General features: G+C 44.1%; 1 protein-coding gene across 3 annotated transcripts in view; it reads left to right on the top strand.

Annotated features, from left to right (window-relative positions):
• LOC121683333 (NACHT, LRR and PYD domains-containing protein 12-like) overlaps positions 1 to 21,937 on the top strand; it is a 72,972-nt gene that overhangs the window by 5,997 nt on the left and 45,038 nt on the right. For all 3 annotated transcript variants that reach the window (XM_042062945.1, XM_042062943.1, XM_042062944.1), the window contains exons 4-9: positions 6,355 to 6,435; positions 8,949 to 10,892; positions 13,746 to 13,922; positions 15,448 to 15,621; positions 20,113 to 20,286; positions 21,636 to 21,809. In XM_042062945.1, coding sequence (XP_041918879.1) covers positions 6,355 to 6,435; positions 8,949 to 10,892; positions 13,746 to 13,922; positions 15,448 to 15,621; positions 20,113 to 20,286; positions 21,636 to 21,809 — 2,724 coding nt within the window. The remainder of the gene's footprint in view (positions 1 to 6,354; positions 6,436 to 8,948; positions 10,893 to 13,745; positions 13,923 to 15,447; positions 15,622 to 20,112; positions 20,287 to 21,635; positions 21,810 to 21,937) is intronic.

Raw genomic sequence — 21,937 nt, forward strand, 5'->3', positions numbered from 1 at the left:
CCATGATACTATCATTGAAAGACCACTTGGTTATAGCTCAATATATATATAGATCTAAATGCCAACACACTTACCTACTCCTAGCTATATTTCGCTGGAATTGCACCGGCAGAGAACGTGTGCTGCAAGACTTCTCCAGTAATGAGTATAAACTATGGCTTTGATAGCCTACATTGGCAGAGGTTAGCCTACTCAAGTTGTTTTCTGTCAGGTATGACCCTTAGGAAAAAGTACTATTGGAATCTTATAGTATAAGACTATAATATCCTATAACCGCTATAGTTTTTCTATAGTAGAGTTATTAGTAGTACTTCTACAGTCCCAAAATACGTATTCCTATAAGATTACTATAATATTTTGTCCCAAAATACTATAAGATTCCTATACTACTTTTTCATAAGGGGATTGCTCATGTGGTTAGAAAAATGGGCAACACCAGTACCCCTGTTGTCTGTATGACCCTGTTCCCAGGATTAGAACCAGTCTGCCTTAACATAATGTACTCCCTTCAAAATTCAAACATTCGACTATGACTACTATGGCCCTCTGTGAGACAGAAGATATGAAATGTAAGAAACCTTTAGCTTAAAAGGGACAAAAACTGATGAAACTCCTAAAACAAATATACAAAACAGGTCAATTTTCAATAAATAACTTTATTATATTTACATACAGCAGTGGTACTCAATCTCAAGTGTTCCACAAGTAGATGTGGTAAAATATATTAGATGAGTTGTTTGCAATATTGAACCAACTTGTATGTAAATCCAAACAGTTCTGCAACACTGATGTAACCTATGCCAGTTTAAATCATATGAATCCTCTGACACCATAAGCAAGGTGCAAAGACAACAAGCAAGGTGGTTCAGTGAGAAGGCCTATTGTGTAATATACTGTTGAAGTAGGTCTACTGTTTTTTTTTTTTGCTAGGTGGTCCGTGAAACACTGACAAATAGTAATATTGCAGTCTATTAAAATAATGCAAACACAAAATTATTTTTTTAGGGATTTTTTAGGGAAAAAGGTCTGAGTTGCTGTTTCGGCTTGTATTGTCCTGGGGATCCGAAGGGACAACACACAAAACACATTCATTGGCTGTGATGATTCTATTACATTGTTCTTTGATTGCGCTGGGCCATAGGTGGAGCCATCAGGTGTTATTGTGGAGATGTCGCTTTCATCCTCCTCCTCCTCTTGATCAACCCGAGGTCTTCTAGCTGGCCTTAGATGAACAGGCTTGATGGCAGTAGAGGTAGCAGGCCCCCATGCCCATGGTGTATGCGAAGTGCTTGTATCAATATTCATACTTTTCATTAAGTATTCTGTTTGGGTACCTAAAGTAAATAAATGTGTATTACTGTCAAGTTACAAGATACTAATAGTACACAGGACATTCACTATCTCACACAAAACTGTACTGGCACAATGGAAACAAAAATATTTTAGTCACTGTGGTAAGGTGTATGATTTACTAAGTAGCACACCCACAAGAAGACATTCTATCTGTTATGCAATTCATGGGTTTCATCAGGTCCATTTACACAGGTGTATTAATCAAGCACCATGCAGTCTGCATTCATAATCGAGGTGCTTGATTTTATACACCTGTGGAAAGTGACCTGAAGAAATCCATGAATTGACTTTCCCAAACATTGACGAGCACATAAGAACCTGTATTAGCCTACTAGAAAAAGACTTCTAGAAACTAACTAGCACAACAATAAAAGTTAGATCACAAACCTTTGCTTCTAACGTGATGACCTAATGTAGGCTAGAAAGCTGTGTAGCCTGACATGAGGATGTGCTCTGGAAGACATACAAAACACTAAGTAAACAGCAAGTAATCAAACAAAACATCATTGTAGGCCTACAAAGGTCAATGTAATAATGGCAAGAAGACATAAATTAGACTGAAGTGTAAATACCTGAGCTCTAGTGATAGCAACTTAGCCTAATAGTGCACGGGTATTGTGTTTTTGATTTTCCCTGTTTAGACTAGAACAATACCCGTACTTAGTTGAGCATAAGATATTGTTGCTAATATTATTATTTGTGGTTTAACACTTAGGTTAGAAGATTATAGGTTCAACAAGCTAAATCTCTGGGTAGTGTGGTCAGTTTCTTATGAGTGTAGCTACACCAGGCACGTAACTGAAGCATTCCGTTCGTGTTATGTACTGCAACAATTAGCTTCCAATAGGCCTAATCAATGGAAGTAGCTACACCTGGCGTGTTAGTGGCCTGTAGGCTACGTTCGGGAAAATAGACCATTCCTCTAATGGATTTTACCAGAGCCCTTCCTATTAGACATTCTCTGATTTTACACGTCGCGAACAGAACACTTCAGTTACGTGCCTGGTGTAGCTTCCTGTAATATAGGCTAGCCTAAGCCTAGCTTGTAGGCTACCCTTTTCATGCATGCTAACGTGAAGAATATGAACATGCTATTTTGTAACAGACGTTAGGTGGAAAAGTTTGTTTGTACTTACAGCCTGTGAGCTGGTGGTCGATCATCATGACGGTACAGAACCAGGTTTTCAGAACATCGATGCAAAACCACTTTCTAACTGTAGGCAGTGAGTGTGGTCGAAATGATTGGAACACAGAACTAATGTTGCACTACTTCGGTGGTGGTGTTCCAACGATAAATCCGAACCATTTCTTCCTCAACTCTTCTTTCTAAGGCAAGACATGCAACATTGATGTGTTATTGCCACAAATAACACAGGCACGACTTTTTTCCGCCATGTTAGCAACTTGCTGTTAACTCCTACTAGCTGCAGAGAGACAATCCCCTAGCCGCAAAATCTTCCAGTCTTCCTGTAGGCAGTCACAAGCCAAGGTGGGCGAGGCCATGAATAGTCAGTTTCCCTTCGGCGTCATTGGGAAGGGCTCTTTCTGATTCGCTTGTTTTTCCGTGTATTTTCTTTCATTGGCTAATGGGGGTAGAAGATAATTTTCACGTACAGCATGCATATGTAACTTGGAGTGAGCTATAGTATTTCGAAAGTAACAAGTATTAAACGGTTTCTCAGTGAATGAGACCTTTAAAAAAAACAAATGTGTATATTAGACATAATCGACCCTGGATATCCAGAGTTCTCGCGGGAGCACAATTTGAATTTTCTCAGCGCATCACTCTGGCAATGATGCTCATTACTTATGTCCCTTGTATCGTGGGGCACCAATCACATCGGTGTAACTGATATAGGCGGGCCGGAGACGAGCTAAACAGATGACAGTCGTAGTGTTATCCAATTGCGTGCAGTGAGATTTTCAAATGCATGCTTGGTGCCACCCCTCGAGTTGGGCCATTATAGTACATTATTCATGGCCAGACCCTAAATCTTTCTCCAGGCTACTGTGTAAGGCTAATTAGTTCAATTTTCAATTTGAAAAAGGAAAACCACAAAATTGAAAAAGTGGATTACATTTTCTGAAATTGCTTTTTTTGTTTGTCAAATCAATGCAAACATTTTGGAGTTGTTGTCCTGGTTTTGTGTAACAGACAGAAATATGGATAACTGAAGAGTAATACATCATAAAAAAATTGTTTCTATTTGCACCTGTGGCTGTCTGAAAGGAGCAGGGTCTAAGCGCCCGTGTGCTCAGGGTCTGGTGAAAGCTGATTGGCTGGCGAGGGCCGAGTCTTCTGTCTGACTCATTTTAAACTCCTAACCCGGCTTGTACTGTGTTAAAGGCATTTACATCAGAGTACACTTTAGTGTGCAGAGAAATTGTCTTTTGGACATACATGGTAGGGCTGTTGGAACGAATTTCTAAAGTCGAATATAAATCGAATATTTAAAAAATCATTCAAATTTGGAAATTACTATTCGAATGTGGTGTTTTGGTGAGTTTTTTTATGTGTTGGCTAACTTTAGCGAATATGTGAAAACAAAATGCTTTTGTCACGTCTAATGCACAATCTAGATATGGCAGAATGGGGCACTGCACCCACGGAGATCACCACTCTTCAGCGATGTGTGGAACGTTTTCGGAAAAATAACAATTAGCCTATGTCGTAATCAGCGAGCAGCCCGAGTGCACATCTGATAACGCTACACCCTGAGAAGCTAGGTAGGTGAACAGTCCAAGGATGAGGAACCGCGCAGCCAAAGCAGGCAAGAATTAGGTTTTTGCCTCCCTTCTCTAGGCTATGTCCTCTATGTCCTCATCTAGGCTATGTCCTCTAGGCTATGTCCTCTATGTCCTCCTCTAGGCTATGTCCTCTATGTCCTCCTCTAGGCTATGTCCTCCTCTAGGCTATGTCCTCTATGTTCTCCTCTAGGCTATGTCCTCCTCTAGGCTATGTCCTCTATGTTCTCCTCTAGGCTATGTTCTCCTCTAGGCTACAGTATGTCCTCTATGTCCTCCTCTAGGCTATGTCCTCTATGTTCTCCTCTAGGCTATGTTCTCCTCTAGGCTACAGTATGTCCTCTATGTCCTCCTCTAGGCTATGTCCTCTATGTCCTCCTCTAGGCTACAGTATGTCCTCCTCTTGGCTATGTCCTCTATGTCCTCCTCTAGGCTACAGTATGTCCTCTATGTCCTCCTCTAGGCTATGTCCTCTATGTCCTTCTCTAGGCTATGTCCTCTAGGCTATGTCCTCTAGGCTATATCCTCTAGGCTATGTCCTCCTCTAGGCTATGTCCTCCTCTAGGCTACAGTATGTCCTCTATGTCCTCCTCTAGGCTATGTCCTCCTCTAGGCTATGTCCTCTGTCCGGTGCTTTTGTCACTTCTCTGGTTCATGGAATCGAGGGCCGATAGAAAAAAAGAAAGTAAGCTTTTCCCCAATCAGGAAATACTTGCTAATTTGGCTACTCAAGTTGCACAGATATCGTTGGTAGACTGGGCTTTTGTTCAATATAACAAGTCAACCACGCGTTTATAGTGGCATTGGCAATGCATAAGCCCGTTTATACAGTGTGTAAAGATGCATCGTACATATTAATAATAGGCATAATTTGAGCATTAAATATTTGAATATAATTTGATTATTAAAAATAATAATGAATGAAATTCGAATTAGGTTATGGAAGAAAATTGATAGCCCAAATACATGGTTGCTGTAAAATTAAAAAAAAATGTTTTTTTAAGGGAAATCTCTTTTGAAAACCAGTTTAAAGACTTTTAAAGACTTGACTTATCGTTCTTACGTAAGCAAATCTGTGAAACCGGCTGACAAACTAATCCTTATTTTTGTGTTTTAGCCAATATCTTAACATTCCACATACAGTATCTGCAGAGTGTGTATAGTGTGTTTACAACCTGTGCATCTAAACCTTGTGTATAGTGTGTTTACAACCTGTGCAACTAAACCTTATGAGGTGAAAAGGGTGAGATCACTGGAGCACATAGATGTTGAAGTTGCTCATATGTTATTTCTGAACGGTGCAGCAAAAGGCTAACGTTTCAATTTAGGTTCCATCTTCATCAGAGTCCATGGGAGATAGAGGCGCTGCTTCAACTGAGAAACACCCTCAGGTGCATAGAGTATAAGTATATAGTATATATTCTTTTTTGATCCCGTGAGGGAAATTTGGTCTCTGCATTTAACCCAATCGGTGAATTAGTGAAACACAAACAGCACACAGTGTACACACAGTGAGGTGAAGCACACACTAATCCCGGCGCAGTGAGCTGCCTGCTTCAACGGCGGCTCTCGGGGAGCAGTGAGGGGTAAGGTGCCTTGCTCAAGGGCACTTCAGCCGCGGCCCACTGGTCGGGGCTCGAACCGGCAACCCTGCGGTTACAAGTCCAGAGTGCTAACCAGTGGGCCACGGCTTAAATTAGAGGGGGCCGTACCTTAAATTAGCCCATGTCATCCCTGGGCCTACTCTCATTCGGATCATCAGCCATAACGGGGCGCTATACTACCTTCAACTGCCTGACTGTAAACTAGGAGGACCCAACTTTAAAAGCGTGTTCATGAGATCAGCTTGTAAAAAAGCAAATATGTGGTATGAAAATACAATATACACGGTGTGGCCCCTTTCATGCACCTGAGGGTGTTTACAATTCAGAAATGAAGAAACAAGCAACTTCAGCATCTGTGTGCTCCCGTGACCTCACTGCATGATCAGTCCTCCCATGTGAAGCGCCAGATTGTTAATCAGAAGCACGGTGGAATTACCATTTTTTACTTAAATGTAACCTTATTTTTGTATTTTCACTAATATCTTAACGTTTTGGATTGATGTAATGGTGTGTAGTGTGTTGTTTATAATTTGTGTAGTGTGTGTGTGTCGTGCGTGCCTGCGTGCGTGCGAGCGAGAGAGAGAGACAGAGAGAATGCGGTCCTTCAGAGGGAGATGTGAAAACACTCACTAGAGTCATGTTGTGTTAACAGTGTCCAGCAGGGGGCGTCAGGCACACAGTCCAAGAGGACAGACAAGACCAGACAAGAGAAGGACTCTGCCTCAGAACACAGGTGAGATTATGGATGATAATCTGCCAAGATTTAGCACAATCCTTTAGAAACCATCTCTACAGCGGTCAGGTTGGATTTATTGCATTTGCGATAATATCGCGATATGATGAAACACGATTTTCAAACGCAAAGGCTGCGATTTGTAATATGTGACGTCACCAAAACGCATTTATACTTGCTTGCCGACGCGCCACCGACTCTTCTCACCGACCACTGAAGAAGCAAAAAACGTAAGCAAGAGGACCAGCTAACAGTGTCAAGAAAGGCCTGATCAGTAGAGCTACTTTGGTTAAAAATAAACCTCTTCATTACCTTTTGCTCGAACCTGCCATGTCCCTGGTTCTAGTTCATAATTCCCCTGTGCTGCTACTCTGGCTGGTAACTTCATTCACTTGTCCAACTGACGATTAAAACTCCACGACTGTTTAGGCTGCACAGCAGCCATTCACCTGTGCACCGGGGACTTTGTTTACTGGAGTACAGTGACAGCATTTGCTATATCCAAGGGGGTTGGCGGCACAAACATTTCATCTCACAGTTAATGAATTGATGCATAATGTTATCCGCAAGTAGTTGACACAGCTAACCACCAAAAACCCAGCTGTTCTAACATTAGCTTACCAGCTAAGGCTCTACACACATGCTGCTAACTGCTGATAACTTTGCCTGTTTAAAGAGTTTTGTCTCCGCGATTGGCTTTGTTGTGATATGAACAAACTGGTTAATTTGCATGCATGCGTATTGCGCTGCGGTGTTGATGATGCTAACCTTTAGTTAACACCGAGCCGAACGGTCATTCGGCCGCATTTATTTGCTCTACAACAATCTACAGTAGTTTGTCCGATTCACGTGCAAGTAGCCTACAGAGGAGAGGAGCGGGTCTGTGTGTGTGTGCGCGCGCGCGCGCGTGTATGGAGAGCACAGGACAAGGAGAAGCCGTGTCAGTGCCACTACATGTAGACCTATTTGTTAACTAACGAAAGAAGGTCATATCTACATGAAATAGAAACGAATCAGAATCATTAAATGTTTACAAGGCTGGAAGTTCAACAAATATAGGTCTACTAATGTAATTAAAATAGTTAAATAAAAAATATTTCATTCATCAATCTTATTCAATGACCTAATGCCATCATAACATAGGCCTGGGCTTCAGGAAAGAACCATTTATGTTTAACTTATCTAATTTTGTGTTGGTCATACTATAGAATAATATATTGCTTGTCTTTGTTGAATAAGACAGAAGATAAAGAGCTTAAAAATAACTGCATATCGCATCGCAATCGCAATATTGGTGAGAAAAATCGCAATTAGATTTTTTTCCAAAATCGTTCACCCCTAATTTGATGTTAGAAACCTTCTGTCCCTCTAGGTCCCTATTCTGTAATGCCATATTAGAACTGTACATTATTTGTTCCTGTAGTAATGATGTTATTTATTCTGTTTATGTAAGGGAACCCAGCTGTGTCAGTAATGTGAAGTCAGTGATTGTACGCGATTTCAAGCCCATAAAATTTTTTCTTCACGTTCAGCAATCATTTCCTCGCGATCCGCTCGCTGCCCATTCCGTGAATACTCTGTAAAAAAAACACTCTCTGTAGGCAGCCCAGGCTCCAAAAACTAGAAACAAACAAAGTGTCCCCCAAACACAAAGAACACCTTGTGTGGAGTTTCTCTGGGAATACTGAAGGGAAGGGTGAGCTATCTCTCTGTTGTGTTTCCTTTGGTCCTTGGTTAAAATATAATGTATGTTGTTTTGGACAATTTAAAAAAAAAAATATATAAACAAACACAACAAATGCGACTTCCTGCGCAATAGCTGACTACACCTTTAACTACAAGGAATACGAGAGAAATAAACTCAACTGTCAGTCTTCTGCAAACTGTCCTTCCATGACTGTCTGCCCGTTTCTAATAGTTTACAACCCCCCTGCATGTACATATTCTGATGATATGGACAAACCCCCACTGTGTGTAGCTACAGTGTGTCTATGGGAGGAAATGAACACAAATTACTACATTATAATGTAATGAACTTTAGTCTTTTCTAATGAATGAGAATTTTCAACAGTGTGGCCACTTCTGGTTTGGAACAACTCAGTGAAAACAAACATTCATCCATCTATGACAACTGAAGTCACTCAATCCAGCTGTCATCAACTTTACACTTTTGCCATTCTATCTAGCTTCATTAACGTGCGTTTGTTTTCACTGAATGCAGCCCATAGACTCTGCTTTATCTCAAGAGGAAATGATGTGAACATGATGTTTAGAACATGATTATAGGGACTACAGGTGGAACTTAGCAATTGTTGCTATAACTGCTATAATTTTTGCTGGCCAAACACATACTCTCTTGTATCAGAAGATTAATGTTTATTTGTGCATTGTCCCTGTTTTAAATAAATCAATTTCCAATTCTAAGTCACTATTGATTGTGCATAAACATTCTCCCCAGGTGTTCTATGATGATGTTCATGTGTGTGTTTTGTGTGATTCTGTCATTGATCCAGATGGACACCAGAGGAGGCAGAGATCCATGAGAAACTCAGATCTACTCTGAAGAGCAAGTTTCAGCAGCTGGTTGAGGGAGTACCAAATCAGGGAGACCCCAGACTCCTCCAAGAGATCTACACAGACCTCTACGTCACAGAGGGGGGAGGAGGAGGAGGGGTCAGTTATGAACATGAGGTCAGACAGATAGAGAGGGCATCCTGGAGAAGAGAAGCACAGGACAGACCAATCAAATGCAGTGACATCTTTAATCGCTTCCTGGAAGAGGAAAGACGCAGAAAAGAACACTTCCTGGAAGAAGAGAGAAGAATCTCTGAGCCCTTTCACAGACAACACAAACACCTCAGAACAACAGTGCTGACAAAGGGAGTGGCTGGCATTGGGAAAACTGTCTCTGTGCAGAAGTTCATTCTGGACTGGGCTGAAGGAACAGCCAATCAGGAAGTCCACTTCATATTTCCTCTTCCTTTCCGGGAGCTAAACTTGATGAAGGAGGAGAAACTCAGTCTGGTGGATCTTATTCAGCACTTTTTCCCAGAAATCAAAGATTCCAGAATATTCTCCAGTTCAGAGAACAGAGTCATGTTCATTTTTGATGGTCTGGATGAGTGTCGACTTCCTCTAGATTTCCTCTCCAACCCGAGGTGTTGTGATGTGACAGAGCCAGCCTCAGTGGACGTGCTGCTGACAAACCTCATCGAGGGGAATCTGCTTCCTTCTGCTCTCCTCTGGATCACCACCCGACCAGCAGCAGCCAATCAGATTCCTTCAAAGTGTGTGGACCAGGTGACAGAAATAAGGGGATTCAATGACCAACAGAAAGATGAGTACTTCAGGAAGAGAATCAGTGATGAGAACCTGGCCAGCAGAACAGTCACACACCTGAAGTCATCCAGGAGCCTCTACATCATGTGCCACATTCCAGTCTTCTGCTGGATTACAGCCACTGTTGTAGAGAGAACATCAGAATCGGAGAACGTAAAAATGCCACGGACTCTCACTCAAATGTACACACACTTCCTGATAGTTCAGACAAGCATCAAACAGAAGTACACAGAGAGAAAAGAGACAGATGAAGAGGTGATATTCAAACTTGGGAAACTGGCTTTCCAACAGCTGGAGAAGGGCAATCTGATCTTCTATGAGGAGGACCTGAGAGAGTGTGGCATTGACGTCACAGAAGCATCAGTGTACTCAGGAGTGTGTACTCAGATCTTCAGAGAGGAGGCTGGGCTGTACCAGGGGAGGGTGTTCAGCTTTGTGCATCTGAGCATCCAGGAGTTTCTTGCAGCTCTGTATGTGTTCCTCTGCTTCAGCAACAGACAGAGAAACATGCCTGACCAACAGCAAACCTCTCAGCTCTCTGCTCTGTTCAGAGCTGCAACACTTCATGACCTACACAAGACTGCAGTGGACCTGGCCTTACAGAGTAAGAATGGACACCTGGACCTTTTCCTCCGCTTCCTTCTGGGCCTCTCACTGGAGTCCAATCAGAATCTCTTAAAGCACCTTCTGCCACAGAGCAGTAGCCAATCAGATAGCTCAGAGCAAACAGCCCAGTATGTCAAACAGAAGATCAGAGATCAGAGGAGCTCAGACAGAGATGAAGATGAAGATGATTCCATCAGAGATGAAGATGTATATAATTCAAACAGAGATGAAGATGTATATAATTCAAACAGAAGGATCAACCTGTTCTACTGTCTGAATGAGCTGAATCACCATGCTGTAGTGGAGCACAAAATGAGCACAGATAATCTGCATGTAGAGATGCTCTTACCTGGACAGTGGGAGACTAAGAAATTTCAGTTTAAGATGTCAGAGGAGCAGCTGGCTGAGTTTGACCTGCAGAAGTACATAAAGACACCAGAGGAAGATCAGACTGAACTCCTCAGTCCAGAGGAAGTTCTTCAGAAGGTGCTGCCAGGAGTCACATCAGCTCTGTAAGTAACACACTGTGTGTGTGTGTGTGTGAGTGTATAAGTATAAGTATATATACTCTTTTGATCCCGTGAGGGAAATTTGGTCTCTGTATTTATCCCAATCCGTGAATTAGTGAAACACACTCAGCACACAGTGAACACACAGTGTGTGTGTGTGTGTGAGCGAGAGAGAGATTTCCAGAGCGATTACCAGTAGTCACCTTATCAGATAGCTGAAGTTCGTGTTGAAGGATCTGTCCTGATGGAGGACATTGTCCCTGAGCTGAGAGTTAAGCAAACACTCCAGACTACAGTTCATACGTCATGTCTGCCTTCCAGCACTTTAGTATAGACTGACCGTACTGGATGTCCATGTGCTTCTCTAGCCTTTATGGACAGGACAGTAGAGATGAGACAGGAAGCAGGTGGGAGAGAGATGGGGACTGGGGTCAGGAAATGACCTCACGCTGGACTCAAATGTGGGTCCCTGTGGGCACTAAACCCATGTATGGTGCAGGACCACGATGCTACCGCTGTGCTAACGTGTGTGTGTGTGTGTGTGTGTTTGCTTTCGTGATAAAGAGAGGGGGCGGCTGTGTGTCTGTGTGTGTGTGTGCAGGAATGTGTGTGTACGTGTGTAGGACTGGGCGATTATTATTGAACGCTTATTGCTTTTACACGTTTTTACCTGCACTTACAGGCCTTCGATCGTCCAGGCCACCAAGGGGAGGTTCTGGCTGTGTGTGTAGACTGGAGTGTGTGTGTGTGTGTGTGGGAGAGATGGTGTGTGTGATAGAGAGGCAGAGTGTGTGAGGAGTGGTTGTGAGTGTGTTTGTGTTTGAAATTGTGGGTGGCAGGAATCAGTGTGTGTGTGTGCATGAGAGAGAGTGTGTGTGAGTGAGGAAGTGTGGGAAGGGTGTGGGTGTAGATTGGAGTGTGTATTTGTGTGTGTGTGAGTGTGTGTGTGGGAGAGTCTTGCGGGCAGTTGGACACCACCATTAACATAAAGGGGAAAACACACACAGTTTGGCTCATTGTAACAAAATAGGGGTCTGTGTATTTAACAGAATGGGTATCAAATCACAGTTTAGCTTAACAAGAAATATGAAGCAGAACAAATTCTAGTGCCGGGTGGGCAGCTAGGCACGGAAGTCTCTCCACAAAGACAGAAAGCACGGCTATGCTTCCTCTCACGATTCTCCATCTCTGTGTGCGCCCCTTCAGGAGCGGCGTGGGGTCACATGACCGTAATGCAGTTACCGTCCCAGCCCAGTGTGTGTGGTGGAGATGTGTATGGGTGAGAGGGAGTGTGTGTGTGTGTGTGTGTGTGTGTGTTTGGTGGAGATGTGTATGGGTGAGAGGGAGTGTGTGTGTGTGTGTGTGTGTGTATGGTGGAGATGTGTATGGGTGAGAGGGAGTGTGTGTGTGTGTGTGTCGGTTTGTGTGTGTGTGTGGTGGAGATGTGTATGGGTGAGAGGGAGTGTGTGTGTGTGTGTGTGTGTGTGTGTGTGTGGTGGAGATGTGTATGGGTGAGAGAGAGAGTGTGTGTGTGTGTGTGTGTGGAGATGTGTATGGGTGAGAGGGAGTGTGTGTGTGTGTGTGTGTGTGTGTGTGTGTGTGTTTGGTGGAGATGTGTATGGGTGAGAGGGAGTGTGTGTGTGTGTGTGTGTGTGTGTGTGTTTGGTGGAGATGTGTATGGGTGAGAGGGAGTGTGTGTGTGTGTGTTTGTGTGTTTGGATGGAGATGTGTATGGGTGAGAGGGTGTGTGTGTGTGTGTGTGTGTGTGTGTGTGTGTGTGGAGATGTGTATGGGTGAGAGGGTGTGTGTGTGTGTGTGTGTGTGTGTGTGTGTGTGTGTGTGTGTGTGTGTGGAGATGTGTATGGGTGAGAGGGTGTGTGTGTGTGTGTGTGTGTTTGTGGAGATGTGTATGGGTGAGAGGGTGTGTGTGTGTGTGTGTGTGTGTGTGTGTGTTTGTGGAGATGTGTATGGGTGAGAGGGAGTGTGTGTGTGTGTGTGTGTGTGTGTGTGTGTGTGTGTGTGTGTGTCTATGTGTGTTTGTGGAGATGTGTATGGGTGAGAGGGAGTGTGTGTGTGTGTGTGTGTGTGTGTGTGTGTGTGTGTGTGTGTGTGTGTGTGTGTGTTTGTGGAGATGTGTATGGGTGAGAGGGAGTGTGTGTGTGTGTGTGTGTGTGTGTGTGTTTGTGGAGATGTGTATGGGTGAGAGGGAATGTGTGTGTGTGTGTGTCTATGTGTGTTTGTGGAGATGTGTATGGGTGAGAGGGAGTGTGTGTGTGTGTCTATGTGTGTTTGTGGAGATGTGTATGGGTGAGAGGGAGTGTGTGTGTGTGTGTGTGTGTGTGTGTGTGTTTGTGGAGATGTGTATGGGTGAGAGGGAGTGTGTGTGTGTGTGTGTGTGTTTGTGGAGATGTGTATGGGTGAGAGGGAGTGTGTGTGTGTGTGTGTGGAGATGTGTATGGGTGAGATGGAGTGAGTGTCTGTGTGCGTGTGTGTGGTGAAGATGTTTATGAGTGAGAGGGAGTGTATGTGTGTGTGTGTGTGTGTGTGTGTGTGTGTGTGTGTGTGGTGGAGATGTGTGTGAGGGAGTGTGTGTGTGTGTGTGTGGTGGAGATGTGTGTGAGGGAGTGTGTGTGTGTGTGTGTGTGGTGGAGATGTGTATGGTGAGAGGGAGTGTGGGGAGAGGGTGTGGTTGTATATGTACATTGGAGTGTGTGTGTGGTGGAGATGTGAGTGTGAGAGAGTGTGTGTGTCCATATGTATGTTGGAGACAGAGAGAGTGTTAGTGTGTGTGTGTGTGTGTGTGTGTGTGTGTATGATTGGGGAGTAATATTCAGACGTATCATGATGTGTCTCCAGGCTGCAGGGCTGTGAGCTGACAGAGAAGAGCTGTTCCTATCTGGCCTCTGCTCTCACATCACTCTCCTCAAGACTCAGACTGCTGGACCTGAGTGGGAATTATTACCTGTGGGACTCAGGAGTGGAACTTTTATGTTCTGCTCTTTCTCATCAAAACTGCAAACTGGAGGAACTACAGTAAGCATCATTTCATGTAGTGATTGTATGTGAGTGAGTATGTGTATGTAGGAGTGTGTGTGTGTGTGTGTGTGTGTGTGTGTGTGTGTGTGTGTGTGTGTGTGTGTGTGTGTGTGGTGGAGATGTGTATGTATGGGTGAACGGGAGTGTGGGGAGAGGTTGTGTGTGTGTGTGTGGTGGAGATGAGATTGGGTTTAAAGGAGTATGTGTGTGTGTGTTGTGGAGATGTGTATGGGTGAGCGGGAGTGTGTGTGTGTGTGTGTGTGTGTGAGAGAGAGAGAGAAAGAGAAAGAGAGCTAGAAAGTGTGGGGAGAGGTTGTGTGTGCTTGTGTGTGTGTGTGTGTGTAGGTGACTGTGTGTGTGTGTGTCTGTGTGTGTAAAGGTGAGTTTGTGTGTGTGTGCTTGTGAGAGAGAGAGAGAAAGAAAAAGAGAGAGAGAGAGTGTGTGTGTGTGTGTGTGTGTGTGTGTGTGTGTGTGTGTGTGTGTGTGTGTGTGTGTGTGTGTGTGTGTGTCTATGTGTGTTTGTGGAGATGTGTATGGGTGAGAGGGAGTGAGTGTGTGTGTGTGTGTGTGTGTGTGTGTGTGTCTATGTGTGTTTGTGGAGATGTGTATGGGTGAGAGGGAGTGAGTGTGTGTGTGTGTGTGTGTGTGTGTGTGTGTGTGTGTGTGTGTGTGTGTTTGTGGAGATGTGTATGGGTGAGAGGGAGTGTGTGTGTGTGTGTGTGTGTCTATGTGTGTTTGTGGAGATGTGTATGGGTGAGAGGGAGTGAGTGTGTGTGTGTGTGTGTGTGTGTGTTTGTGGAGATGTGTATGGGTGAGAGGGAGTGTGTGTGTGTGTGTGTGTGTCTATGTGTGTTTGTGGAGATGTGTATGGGTGAGAGGGAGTGAGTGTGTGTGTGTGTGTGTGTCTATGTGTGTGGTGGAGATGTTTATGGGTGAGAGGGAGTGTGTGTGTGTGTGGTGGAGATGTGTATGGGTGACAGGGAGTGTGTGTGTCTGTGTGTGTGTGTGGAGATGTGTATGGGTGAGATGGAGTGAGTGTCTGTGTGTGTGTGTGTGTGGTGAAGATGTTTATGAGTGAGAGGGAGTGTGTGTGTGTGTGTGTGTGTGTGGTGGAGATGTGTATGGGTGAGATGGAGTGAGTGTCTGTGTGCGTGTGTGTGGTGAAGATGTTTATGAGTGAGAGGGAGTGTATGTGTGTGTGTGTGTGTGTGTGTGTGTGTGTGTGTGTGGTGGAGATGTGTGTGAGGGAGTGTGTGTGTGTGTGTGTGGTGGAGATGTGTGTGAGGGAGTGTGTGTGTGTGTGTGTGTGGTGGAGATGTGTATGGTGAGAGGGAGTGTGGGGAGAGGGTGTGGTTGTATATGTACATTGGAGTGTGTGTGTGGTGGAGATGTGAGTGTGAGAGAGTGTGTGTGTCCATGTGTATGTTGGAGACAGAGAGAGTGTTAGTGTGTGTGTGTGTGTGTGTGTGTGTGAGTAGATGATTGGGGAGTAATATTCAGATGTATCATGATGTGTCTCCAGGCTGCAGAACTGTAAGCTGACAGAGAAGAGCTGTTCCTATCTGGCCTCTGCTCTCACATCACTCTCCTCAAAACTCAGACTGCTGGACCTGAGTTGGAATGACCTGCAGGACTCAGGAGTGGAACTTTTATGTTCTGCTCTTTCTCATCAAAACTGCAAACTGGAGGAACTACGGTAAGCATCATTTCATGTAGTGATTGTATGTGAGTGAGTATGTGTGTGTGTATGTAGGAGAGTGTGTGTGTTTCTATGTGGGAGAGAATGTGTATGTGTGTGAGAGAAAATGTGTGGAGTGACTGTATGTGCTCAAATGGAAGCGTGTGTGTTTTGGATATTGTGTGTTTCTGTTTCTGTGTGTCATGGATTGTGTAAGTGTATATGTGTAGAAGAAAGAGAGAGCATTCGTGTGTGTGTGTGTGTGTGTGTGTGTGTGTGTGTGTATGGATGAGGGAGGGTGGATGTGGATAGGAGAGTATTTGAAGTTGTGGTCAGTGAATGTGTGTATGTGTGTGATAGGGAGAGTGTGTTTGTGTGTTTCCTCCTTGGAAAACTAGGCTGCTGCTGGAAGTGGTGTTGGTGGGTGGTCAGTAGGTGGCACTCTTCCCTCTGGCCAAAAACATCGATCCCAATGCCCCAGTGCAGTGACGGGGACACTGTACTGTAGGAGATGCCGTCCTTCGGATGAGACGTTAAACCGAGGTCCTGACTCACTGTGGTCACTAAAGATCCCATGGCACTTATCGCAAAGAGTAGAGGATTCCCCGATGTCCTGGCTAAATTCCCAACCTGGCTCATTCAATCTGGCCCCATAATCATCCCCCAGTGTGATTGGCTCATTCAATCTGGCCCCCTAATCATCCCCCCGTGTGATTGGCTCCTTCACTCCCTCACTCTCCACCTCAAGCTGGTGTGTGGTGAGCGTTCTGGTGCATAATGGCTGCCGTGCATCACTCAGGTGGGTGCTACACGTTGGTGGTGGTTAGTGAGGTCCCCCCTTCCATGTGACGCGCTTTGAGTGTTGAGAAAAGCGCTATATAAATGTAACATGTTGTTGAGGGAGTGTGTGGTTGGTTGATGTGGTATTAGATAGATAGATAGATAGATAGATACTTGATTAATCCCCAAGGGGAAATTAGTGTGTGTATAAGTATATAGTATAAATACTCTTTTGATCCAGTGAGGGAAATTTGGTCTCTGCATTTATCCCAATCCGTGAATTAGTGAAACACACTCAGCACACAGTGAACACACAGTGAGGTGAAGCACACACTAATCTCGGCGCAGTGAGCTGCCTGCTACAGCGGCGCTCGGGGAGCAGTGAGGGGTCAGGAGGCTTCAGGCCCCGTCCACACGGAGACGCTTTTTGGGTTAAACGCAGATGTTTTGCATCGTCTTGGCCGATCGTCAAAACGAATCCTGTAAACGCACTGCCCGAAACCGCACTTTTTTGAAACCTGGTCCCAGGGTGGAAAAATCTGAAACCGTAGGCCTTGCGAGTTCATCGGTTCTAATATGGCACCGGTGCCGATGCAAACGGTAGTAACTGCATCCAATAACAACGCGGATTTCGGTGCCTCATTTCGGTGCTTAAATAGCGTTTTTTTTATTTTTTATACGAGGCATCACTGCATGTCTTGCGCCATCTCTAACGTCTTGCTCTGATAGATCTGCTTGCTCTGATGCTCATTCATATACAGTTAGCTAACAAAAACACTGTATAAACCAGAGGGGCGCACCACATAGGCGAGTGGACAGTGTTTGACAGCTTGCGTGAGCCCAAGTAGCTTACTTTGACGGCCCTGGTCAAGGTCACAAATGTCCTACTCCTTGCGGCTGATACAGGCCATGTCAGCATTTTTATTACTGCTGGACCTTACAGCTGCATTCGACACGGTCTGTCACAACACACTGCTCACCAGGTTGGAAACACTCTTGGGTATCACTGGCACTCCACTCTCCTGGTTTAGGTCATATCTCACAGCTAGGGAACAGTTTGTCTCCATAGGTCATTTCAGGTCCCCCAGTTCACCCCTTTCACATGGTGTTCCCCAGGGTACTCTCCTAAGTCCCCTGCTCTTTGTCATTTACATCCTCCCCCTTGGTCATATTTTGCGTCAGTATGGTTTAAACTTCCACTGCTATGCTGACGACACAAAACTCTATATTCACACTAAGCCCTCCCACACACTCCCTCCCTCCAATCAGGTCACCTGTCTCAATGCCATAAGCAACTGGATGACACACAACTTTCTCAAATTAAACCATGGCAAGACAGAAGCCATACTCATTGCCACACCATCTGTACTGAAAAAGCTGGAACAATCACAGTTATCCATCCCTGGTTACTTCACCACCGCTACCGCTGAGGTCAAAAACCTTGGTGTCATAATTGACTCTACCCTTTCCTTTGACTCACATCAAATACATCACTAAAACAGCCTTCTTCCACCTCAAAAACATTTCTAAACTCTGCCCATCCCTTAACCCCACCACTGCTGAGACTCTCATTCATGCTTTCATAACCTCCAGACTTGACTACTATAATGCCCTGCTCTTTGGTGTCTCAGCAAAGAGATTAGACAGGCTACAATACATTCAAAATTCCGCTGCAAGAGTTCTCACCCGTACCAGGCCCTGGCAACATTTCACTCCCATCCTCCATCAACTACACTGGCTCCCTGTACAATACCGTATTCAATTCAAAATCATCCTTCTTGTCTTCAAAGCACAACATAATCTTGCACCCTCTTATCTTTCAAGCCTCCTGACCCCTTACCAACCAACCCGCACCTTACGCTCCACTGATGCCCACCTCCTATCCACCCCCACTGCACATCTCCGTTCCATGGGTGACAGGGCCTTTAGCGTGGCTGGCCCCAAACTCTGGAACTCCCTCCCACTTGCACTACGTCAAAGCACTTCCCTGTCCACCTTTAAATCCAGGTTAAAATCTCACCTTTTCACTCTTGCTTTTCCTTCCTACTCATAACCAGGCCTCCTCCATCCCACTTGCTCCTCTATTACTGTTTTATTTTATTTTATTCTACTTTTGTTGGCAATGTCTGTCTCCTGCTGAATGTATAGTGTGTTTTACTAAGTGTACTGTCTATTTGTACTGTCCCTGTATGTGTTGCTTTTATGTCTATGTTCTCTTGTATACTGTCTCTGTTTGATGTTTTTATGCTACTCTTATGTCTATATCCTTTTCTCTTATTGTACAGTGTCCTTGGGTGACTTGAAAGGCGCTTTAAATAAAATGTATTATTATTATTATTATTATTTAAAGCGATATCGCGAGCTCCTGTCAAAATCTAGCAGTGGGCCTAACTACACACAAGCAAAAGGCTATGAAACAACATCAACAGTAGCCTATATGTTACACAATATCCTTGCTAATGCGCTAACTGGCATTTATTTGTAATGTTATCAGCAAAGTTGTAAGGTGAAAACTGTATTTCACGGTGTGTTCTAAACAACATAATGGCATGATATTAATCTTTAATGTGCATGAGGCCCATATAGCATCACAATGAATTTGAAGATCATGTTAAAAGTTAGCTGGCAAAAACATAAATATGTAGGTTACATACCTGATGTCACTGAGCTGTCAAAGAGGCTACGAAACCATCTCCGTACGTTATCGCTAATTAAACTCAGCTGACTGGTGTTAGCGCATAGCCATAGTTGCTGTTAAAATGCCTACTAGGCTAGCGCTGGGAATCTAAACACTTCAACACCGACATGTAGCCTAACATGTTGAAAACTATTGCGTGTTATGGGTTAAGACATGAAATTTCTTGAAGCATTTGGGAACACTGAATTAACTGGAAAGTAGAGTCCCTGTTAGATTAGCTTGCTTGCAAATGCCGTTGTCCATGACCTGGCAGTTTTATGGAAAGCAGTTTTAACATACCTTATGGCAAACCGCCTACACTGGATAAACTAGAAAGCAGAGTTTTAGCCTACCATTGTGTGTGCATGCATGGCAAGTTGTTTTAACATTTAAATGTATTATTCGTAGGAGCAATGAGATATTGATAGTAAATTGAATATAACAGTTCAATTTCATGTTCAAATTTGTCTTATTAATAAAAAAAAAAGCAATTCATGCTTTAGACCATTTTAACATTTAAACATCAAAACATTTTAAAAACAAAGTACCGGTTCAGGCACCGTTTCGGCACCGGCACCGTTTTAAAAGTATCGATTTAGCACCGGTATCGGATAAAACCCAAACGATACCCAACCCTAGAGGGAGGGATGTGTGTGTGTGTGAGTATAAGGGAGGGAGGTGCGTGTGTGCGCGTGTGTGTGCGTGTGTGTGTGTGTGTGTGTGTGGAGAACAGTGATCGGGGTGGCTGAGACTGTTTGTATGAGAGAGAGTGTGTTCGTGTGTGTTTATGTGGATGGGAGGGTGTGTGTGTGTTTGTATGAGAGAGAGTGTGTTCGTGTGTGTTTATGTGGATGGGAGGGTGTGTGTGTGTTGTGTAAGATAGAGGTTGAGTGTGTGGTGGAGTGGGGTTCACTGAGTGTGTGTGACAGTGTGTTTGTGTGAGTGTGTGTGTGTGTGTGTGTGTGTGTGTGTGTGTGTGTGTGTGTGTGTGTGTGTGTGAGTGTGTGTGGGATTGGGGAGTAATATTCAGATGTACCATGATGTGTCTCCAGCCTGCAGCGCTGTTTCCTGCAACAGAAGAGCTGTTCCTATCTGGCCTCTGCTCTCACATCACTCTCCTCAAGACTCAGACTGCTGGACCTGAGTGGGAATCACCTGCAGGACTCAGGAGTGGAACTTTTATGTTCTACTCTTTCTCATCAAAACTGCAAACTGGAGGAACTACAGTAAGCACCATTTCATGTAGTAATTGTATGTAAGTGATTATGTGTGTGTATGTAGGAGAGTGTGTGTGTTTCGATGTGTATGTGTGTGAGAGAAAATGTGTGGAGTGACTGTATGTGCTCATATGGAAGTGTGTGTGTTTTGGATATTGTGTGTTTCTGTGTCTGTGTGTCATGGATTGATTGTGCATGTAGATAGATAGATACTATATTGATTCCCAAGGGGAAACTCAAGTGTATGTGTATTCATGTGTATACGTGTAGAAGAAAGAGAGAGCATTCGTTTGTGTGTGTGTGTGTGTGTGTGTGTGTGTGTGTGTGTGTGTATGGATGAGGGAGGGTGGATGTGGATAGGAGAGTATTTGAAGTTGTTGCTGTTAAAATGCCTACTAGGCTAGCGCTGGGAATCTAAACACTTCAACACCGACATGTAGCCTAACATGTTGAAAACTATTGCGTGTTATGGGTTAAGACATGAAATTTCTTGAAGCATTTGGGAACACTGAATTAACTGGAAAGTAGAGTCCCTGTTAGATTAGCTTGCTTGCAAATGCCGTTGTCCATGACCTGGCAGTTTTATGGCAAGCGGTTTTAACATACCTTATGGCAAACCGCCTACACTGGATAAACTAGAAAGCAGAGTTTTAGCCTACCATTGTGTGTGCATGCATGGCAAGCTGTTTTAACATTTAAATGTATTATTCGTAGGAGCAATGAGATATTGATAGTAAATTGAATATAACAGTTCAATTTCATGTTCAAATTTGTCTTATTAATAAAAAAAAAAGCAATTCATGCTTTAGACCATTTTAACATTTAAACATCAAAACATTTTAAAAACAAAGTACCGGTTCAGGCACCGTTTCGGCACCGGCACCGTTTTAAAAGTATCGATTTAGCACCGGTATCGGATAAAACCCAAACGATACCCAACCCTAGAGGGAGGGATGTGTGTGTGTGTGAGTATAAGGGAGGGAGGTGTGTGTGTGCGTGTGTGTGTGCGTGTGTGTGTGTGTGTGTGTGTGGAGAACAGTGATCGGGGTGGCTGAGACTGTTTGTATGAGAGAGAGTGTGTTCGTGTGTGTTTATGTGGATGGGAGGGTGTGTGTGTGTTTGTATGAGAGAGAGTGTGTTCGTGTGTGTTTATGTGGATGGGAGGGTGTGTGTGTGTTGTGTAAGATAGAGGTTGAGTGTGTGGTGGAGTGGGGTTCACTGAGTGTGTGTGACAGTGTGTTTGTGTGAGTGTGTGTGTGTGTGTGTGTGTGTGTGTGTGTGTGTGTGTGTGTGTGTGTGTGTGTGAGTGTGTGTGGGATTGGGGAGTAATATTCAGATGTACCATGATGTGTCTCCAGCCTGCAGCGCTGTTTCCTGCAACAGAAGAGCTGTTCCTATCTGGCCTCTGCTCTCACATCACTCTCCTCAAGACTCAGACTGCTGGACCTGAGTGGGAATCACCTGCAGGACTCAGGAGTGGAACTTTTATGTTCTACTCTTTCTCATCAAAACTGCAAACTGGAGGAACTACAGTAAGCACCATTTCATGTAGTAATTGTATGTAAGTGATTATGTGTGTGTATGTAGGAGAGTGTGTGTGTTTCGATGTGTATGTGTGTGAGAGAAAATGTGTGGAGTGACTGTATGTGCTCATATGGAA

This window comes from Alosa sapidissima, chromosome 15, assembly GCF_018492685.1.
Source record: "Alosa sapidissima isolate fAloSap1 chromosome 15, fAloSap1.pri, whole genome shotgun sequence".
In the NCBI taxonomy this organism is placed as follows: Eukaryota; Metazoa; Chordata; class Actinopteri; order Clupeiformes; family Clupeidae; genus Alosa; species Alosa sapidissima.